The following is a 7,632-nucleotide window of genomic DNA, read 5'->3' as shown; positions in this document are numbered from 1 at the left end:
GCAGGATGCCCAGTTATATTTGAATTTCAAATAAATAATCCTTTTTTAACATAAGTACAGTCCCGTGCAATATTTGGGACATACTTATCCTAAAAAAATATAAGTTTTTTGTCTGCAATTCAAATTTGACTAAGCATCCGGCAATCCTACCTTTGACCCAGTGTGACATCTCACCAGTGCCCTCATTTCCCTCATTAATCAATAAGGTAGTATGTGGCTCCCGCACCATGGCATGCAGGGAGGAGCCGCAGCTGCAGCACCCGCCGCCCGCCGCCTACATCTCAGCTTCTTACAACTACCTGGTGATCGGGGGCGGCTCGGGCGGGCTGGCCAGCACGCACAGGGCGGCCGAGCTGGGCGCTAGGGCCGCTGTGGTGGAGAGCCACAAGCTGGGTGGCGCATGTGTGAATGTTGGATGTGTACCCAAAAAGGTAATGTGGAACACAGCTGTCCATTCTGAATTCATGCACGATCACATTGATTACAGCTTTCAAAGTTGTGAGAGTAAATTCAATTGGCATGTCATAAAGGAAAAGCGTGATGCCTTTTTGAGCCGCCTGAATACCATCTATCAAAATAATCTAACCAAGTCCCATATAGAAATCATCCATGGCCACGCAGCGTTCACATGTGATCCCAAGCCCACAGTAGAGGTCAATGGGAACAAATACACTGCTCCTCACATCCTGATTGCCACAGGCTCCCGTCCTCAGGAGAGCCAGATCCCCGGTGCCTGCCTAGGAATAACCAGTGATGGATTTTTCCAACTGGAAGAATTGCCTGGCCGCAGTGTCATTGTTGGTGCAGGCAACATTGCTGTAGAGATAGCTGGGATTCTTTCCGCTCTGGGCTCAAAGACATCACTAATGATACGGCATGATAAGGTACTTAGAAATTTTGATTCAATTATCAGTTCAAACTGCACTGAAGAGCTGGAGAATTCTGGCATAGAAGGCCTGAAGTACTCACAGGTCAAGGAAGTTAAAAAGACTTCCTCAGGCTTGGAAGTTTGCATGATTACTTCAGTTCCTGGTAGGAAACCCACCTTGACCACGATTCCAGATGTTGACTGCCTGCTATGGGCCATTGGGCGGGACCCAAACTCCAGTGGCCTGAATTTAAACAAAGTGGGGATTCAAACTGATGACAAAGGTCATATCATCGTAGATGAATTCCAGAATACCAGCGTAAAAGGCATCTATGCAGTTGGGGACGTGTGTGGAAAAGCTCTTCTTACTCCAGTTGCCATAGCTGCTGGCCGAAAACTTGCCCATAGCCTTTTTGAATGCAAAGAAGATTCCAAATTAGACTATGAAAACATCCCCACGGTCGTCTTCAGCCACCCCCCGACTGGGACAGTGGGACTCACGGAAGATGAGGCCATTTATAAATATGGAAAAGAAAATGTGAAGACCTATTCAACCACCTTTACCCCGATGTATCACGCGGTTACCAAAAGGAAAACAAAATGTGTGATGAAAATGGTTTGTGCCACCGCCAAGGAAAAGGTGGTTGGGATCCATATGCAAGAAATCGGGTGTGATGAAATGCTGCAGGGTTTTGCTGTTGCAGTTAAAATGGGAGCAACAAAAGCTGACTTTGACAACACGGTTGCTATTCACCTTACCTCTTCAGAAGAACTGGTCACGCTTCGTTGAAAACCCAGAGACTTGTATGGTGGGCAGCTGGACCAGGAGACCCAAAAAGAACCAAATTACCACGTTTACTTAACCACCGTTCCCATTTTATGTATTTCTTTATTGTAATCAGGAAATTCTGATAGTGGAAATTTTTCAGTGTGTAGTAGGACTTATTTATGTAATTAGAAAGTTGTTTTGTCATCCAGGGTTAATTTTCATTTGATTGCACCTCACAATATTTTAAAGTTTTGTTTTTTTTAATTTTTTATTGACAGCTCTGTGCTAGCTGGTTTTTTGTTTTGTTCTGTTTTGTTTTTGTTTGAGCCTCCTCCCAGCTAAAAAACTATATGAAGTATGGTTAATTAAGGTGTTTGAATGAATATCGCTTGCTGATTTTTATAGATGAAGATGACAGCAGGTCTGCATATTGCAAAGCTGCTTCAGTGATGTGACCTTTCTCCAAAAGCGTGTGACATGAGAGACCACCTTCCCTACTTTATTTCTTTTGCTTTAAATGATTAAAAATCATGTTCCTTTTATGAGAGGAAAAAAAAATAAGGTAGTATGTGATATGTGTTCATTTCATAGAGGTATAAGAGTCTTGATTTTACTTTTAAAAATACAGGTAGTTCATTTGGGAAGTAAGAAAATAGGGAAGTGAGACAGGAAAGGGAAGTCAGCTAATAAGTGTACATTATAAAGTTAGTTAATACTGTGAGTAACTGGAGTTTTTGCTCGCTGGATGACTCCTAATCAGTATGGTACACATTCCTCAGAGTTATCTCAGCCATGGGTAGGAGAGGTGTAGTATTTATCCACCAACTCCTGTACTTAACACTCTGTCCCAGACCTTTCTCCTGATTGTAAACCATGTATCTGTGACTTGATGGCTGCTTTAAGAGAATGGTTCATTCCCAGCATGTCCAGCTTATCATGGGTTTGGCCAGTAGGCACTGATGTTGTAAAGACAAAAAACATAGACAGGCTACCACAACTTCAGCTGCATTGGCCAAATGTATACATTCCTCAAGATAATCACAAATACCTCCTTCTCTATGACACCTTTGTAGTTCCCAAGGTTGTTAATAGTCCTCGACTTTGCAACCTCTTTATCCTTCATAATGACTTCTTTAATAGAAGGTTTGACTTATTTTTCTCAACATGTGTATCCTCTGAATACATTATATACTTCTGGAGGGTAGATAATAAATCTTATTGGAATTTCTGGCCCTAACTCCTGGTAGATGATCTAGAAACCGATTCAATGAATGAGTGGGTAAATGAGTGAATAAATGAATGGGTGAGTGAGTGAATATATAGCAATTTGAGTGAGGAGGACAACTGGAGAAGGTTTCAGCAAAGAGTTACGTCTAAGCAGGATGATATTTATCCTTTACTGAAGGATAACAAAGAGTCTACCAAGATAGAGAAGTCACTTCAAGTAAGGAAATCATTGTAAGCAAATGAATGAAGATGATTTATATTCAGGAAGATGTTGTTTGCTCTTTTCAATAGCAACCATTTAACTTTCCCGTATATGTTGGGTGCTTTTCCACTCTTACACCTAAAGCATTTTAAAAGTCCAACCGCAAAGGTCTTTAAAAAGAATGACAAAGCTATGCTGTGATCATCTTTACCACAGCTTCTCCCGGAGTAAATATAACCCCAAAGCATCAGTAAATGTTCCATCTGAAGCTATTCAGCATTGACCAAAGAGGTCATAATTGCATCGTTGTATCTCCTATGCAATTAAAAATTTCACACCATCTTCAAGATTGGTGTATATACAAACTAGATAATTAAAGTCATTCTTTTTTGAGTCCTTTACCAGGAAATCCTCAAAAAATTCTTCCTTTTATTCTGATATACTATCAGAGTTCCCAACATATAAAATATCTTGTTTTGTAAACCTGATAATGAAAGCTTGAGTGCCTGCCTCTGTCACTCATTCCTGGGACTCACCAGTTTTTATTTTAAAAGCTGGAAGATGAGAAATTTAAAAAGCTGTACAAGTTGGCCAAATAAGAAGTATGGGAACCTGTAATTGAATAAGCATGACTAAGGTGACTAATAAGGTAACTGAAAACAAATACTTGGGCATAAATCAAGAAATGTTAATGGAGGATTTAAGATTTATGAAACATCTCTTACTATGTAGAATAAAGGAAAGCCAATGCCTGCTCTATGAAGCAATGGGGAATGTGGAAGACATTCTGGGCTTTACCAAGAAGCATACCAGTTCCTTTGATAATCAGAATTGACCAGTGGGACATGACAGGAAGCCAAGACTGTGTGGCTGAATCTTAGGGACAAAAACATAATTTTAAAAAATGGTCTTTGATGGGTTAATCACCAGTTTAATAAATTTAATATAAGAATGAAAGCAAACCCAGTCTTGATTGGAAGGAGCATTCATGTCTAATGGAGAGCCATTGTGTGTTTGTGTACGAGCATTCATGTGTTTGCTGATTGTGATCAAGTTCTGATGAGGAACCATGTTATGAATCTGGTAGATTCATTTATTTTTAAATGGTCTTCAGCCAGTCCAGATGGTCCAGCCCACATCTCCAAGAGATAGCAATTAAAGTGTTCATGGTGAAATTATTTTAAGGCCTTGGCAAGATCCCTTTTATTGGGTTCAAAGAGATATAAGATACCCAATCTGTTTTCTCCCCTTGTTCTCTGTCAACTTCAATTTGCTTATCTATAAGATGGAAATTCCAATAGATTATAATACCTTAAATGACTATTCTAAATCAATCCCTCTATGAAAATTACTTACAGCAATGTAATAAGGAACTAGGGGGAGAAATTGAGAATTCCCTATTATAGAGCACCTGCACTAGTCATGAAGTGGTGTAGTGTTATTTGAAGGTGGACTTAGATTAGTTGTAAACCTGAGAGCAACCACCAAAATAGTTTTTAAAAGAAGTATGACTGATATGCTAAGAGAGAAGATAAAACAGAATCATGTAAAATGCTCAATTAAAAACAGAGAAGACAACTAGGACCTGTGCGCCGCCTCCACTGCCGTAGCCCCTCGCCGCCGCCACGTTCTCCGTCCGCGTGCCGCTCGCCACCATCGTGGACCCCCAGCAGCAGCAGCGGCTTCAGCTCTCGCCCCTCAAGGGGCTCAGCCTGGCGGACACGGAGAACACGCCCCCGAGGCTCAGCGGGACCCGCGTGCTGGCCGGCAACACCGCCCGGGAGGATCGCCCCGGAGCCCGCCGAGCCGAAAACTAAGGTGCTTGGCCGCCGCGTGGAGGACGAGCCACTACTGAGAGAAAACCCTCGTCACTCTGTCATCTTCCCCATCAAGTACCGCGATATTTGGCAGATGTATAAGAAAGCTGAGGCTTCCTTTTGGACAGCTGAAAAGGTGGCTCTTTCCAAGGACATTCAGCCCCGGGAATCCCTGAAGCCTGAGGAGAGAGACTTTATATCCCACGTTCTGGCTTTCTTTGCAGCGAGTGATGGCATCGTAAATGAAAACTTGGTGGAGCGGTTTAGCCAAGAAGTTCAGATTACAGAAGCCCGCTGTTTCTGTGGCTTCCAATTTGCCATGGAAAACATGCATTCTGAGATGTACAGTCTCTCCTCGCTGACAGTTATTATTAAAGATTCCAAAGAAAGGGAATTTCTCTTCAACGCCATCGAGACAATGCCTTGTGTAAAGAAGAAGGCAGATTGGGCCTTGCGTTGGACTGGGCCTACGGGGAACGGGTTGTGGCTTTTGCTGCTGTGGAAGGAATCCTCTTTCCTGGTTCTTTTGCGTCGATATTCTGGCTCAAGAAACGCGGCCTGATGCCTGGCCTCGCCTTTTCCAATGAACTTATTAGCAGAGATGAGGGTTTACACTGTGACTTTGCCTGCCTGATGTTCAAACACCTGGTCCACAAACCTTCCGAGCAGAGAGTGAAGGAAATAATTATTAATGCCGTTCGGATAGAGCAGGAGTTCCTCACGGAGGCCTTGCCTGTGAAGCTCATTGGGATGAATTGCACATTAATGAAGCAGTATATTGAGTTCGTGGCAGACCGACTTATGCTGGAGCTAGGTTTTGGCGAGGTTTTCAGAGTAGAAGATCCATTTGACTTTATGGAGAATATTTCACTGGAAGGGAAGACTAACTTCTTTGAGAAGAGAGTAGGCAAGTATCAGAGGATGGGAGTGATGTCAAGTCCAACAGAGAATTCTTTTACCTTGGTTGCTGACTTCTAAGAGAAATGAAGATGTGCTAATAAGAGCACATCTTGCTGATTTTTTTTCCCCTTTCTCATCCAAAAAAAAAAAAAAAAAAACAGCTACTTGAAGTGTATCAAACCAGCTACCCCATGAATTTTCCGTAACGTTCATTAATAGTATTGTTAAAACTGTGTAGCTACCTCAAAAGCAAGCCTGTTGATTAGTGATGCTAGTTGTCTCACCTAGAAAGAAGCATAGACAAAAGCTACTCGGATTCTTAGGAAAGACCTTGGCCGTGTTTGGCTTTTGCAGGCAGGCTGGCTGTCCGTGAGTTCACCGTGGCTCTTAGTGGCAGTCAGGGCTCAACGTGTGTGGACCCTGGAGTGAGTCAGATCCAGCAGGATTAATCAGTCAGTTACTCAGAGGCCCTTGGGAGGGCTCAGCCTCGGTGCTTCAAAGCAGATTTTAAAGTTTACTTACTGATTTGTATATAAAACGGGCACTTTACGTACAAATAAACAAGAGTCTGTACTGTTGAAATAAAGGCGTGATTTAACCTAATTTTTAGGTTTCTAGCCCACATGCAAAGCCTTCTATTGACCACTAATGGGAGCTGGTCTGGAATTGACTACGTGGCCAAAGTCTGTCAAACCTGTGCAGATCAAGCACGTTAATTTCTATTCTTTATTTTCTAGAATGAATGGATGTGCTCTTTGATCGACTTCAAAGTCAGCCCTGCCCATACCTAGGTATTAGCTAGTTGGTGCCACAAAGAAGACAGGTTGTGGTTTTTATTTCGGAGGCCAGGTCGAGTGTTGTGGAATGAGAGCAAGGGGAAAGGAGCTTCTGACTTAAATCATTGGCGCTTGAAATGTGATGCAGGCTGTCTTCTGGTCACCTGGGGGCGTGAGAGGGGCAGGATCCTCTTATTTTCCCCAACTTCAAGCTCTTAACGAAGATCTTTAGATCCTTCCTTAGCTATAGGATCTGAGATAATATTGTAAATTGATTTCCAATCATCCTTGCACAAAATGCCCCACTGAGGATCTTGCTCCAATTAAGTGGCACAACCAGGACTGAAGTCGGCTCCCCGAAAAGCTGAGCATGTATTCCGATTTGGTTGAATTTGTAAGCAGGTACTGTTGCCCTATTTCATTTATATTTACTACATGTTTTTTAAATTAGAACTATTTTTTTTTTACTGTGTATGTCTTTTTATGTCTGTGGTTCATAGTTTGAAATAATTGCCCAGTTAGTGCAGTTCATGATTGAAGCAGCTAGAATTCAGTGCAGTTACTTCCAGCATCAACCTCAGTCTGCGCATTTACCTTATTGGATTCCTGACCTTCAGGAGAAAACTTGAGTTGCATGAACTATATTAACACGTGCTCTAGTCACATCGTAATTTTAGATTGATAGTATATGATAATATACTTAATAGGGCTAGTTTGAATCGACCTGCCTTAGTTTCCCCCTGCCTTCTCCTTTCCCCTCCCCCACCAAAAAACCAGCCCAGCCATGATGTTAGGTGGAAGGTGGTAGATGATACGCACTGATCCTTTGGCTGCATTTGTTAACCTGTTGTATTTTGTTAGCTGATCACTGGCCTGTTCTATTGTCAGTTTTTTCATTTATTGTATAAATTGTCAAATAGTAAATTTAACAATTTCTGTAACAGGGGCTTTCTATCTTTTTAAATTATTGTTACCTAAAGTAAATCCAGATTATGTGGTTCTTACATTTGTGCAACACAAAAGTGAATAAACGATTTTGCCTCGCAAAAAATAAATAAATAAATAAATAAATA

At 41.8% G+C, this 7,632-nt stretch overlaps 2 protein-coding genes across 2 annotated transcripts; both read left to right on the top strand.

The window, feature by feature from the left end:
- The first annotated feature begins 224 nt into the window (after positions 1-224).
- On the top strand, positions 225-1,677 carry LOC113938054 (glutathione reductase, mitochondrial-like). Its single transcript, XM_035728951.1, has one exon. The coding sequence runs from the start codon at positions 228-230 to the stop codon at positions 1,656-1,658; it is 1,431 nt and encodes a 476-aa protein (XP_035584844.1). The 5' UTR covers positions 225-227; the 3' UTR covers positions 1,659-1,677.
- A 2,017-nt stretch (positions 1,678-3,694) lies between these two features.
- On the top strand, positions 3,695-5,861 carry LOC113938410 (ribonucleoside-diphosphate reductase subunit M2-like). Its single transcript, XM_035729018.1, is given in 4 exon segments — positions 3,695-3,715; positions 4,677-4,847; positions 4,849-5,347; positions 5,350-5,861. Coding segments are annotated over 4 exon segments (1,203 nt in total).
- The last annotated feature ends 1,771 nt before the right edge of the window (positions 5,862-7,632 follow it).

The sequence above is a fragment of the Zalophus californianus genome, chromosome 8, assembly GCF_009762305.2.
Source record: "Zalophus californianus isolate mZalCal1 chromosome 8, mZalCal1.pri.v2, whole genome shotgun sequence".
Classification (NCBI taxonomy): domain Eukaryota; kingdom Metazoa; phylum Chordata; class Mammalia; order Carnivora; family Otariidae; genus Zalophus; species Zalophus californianus.
The sequence above is the reverse complement of the archived record's forward strand: the minus strand, read 5'-3'. Positions and strand labels throughout refer to the sequence as shown.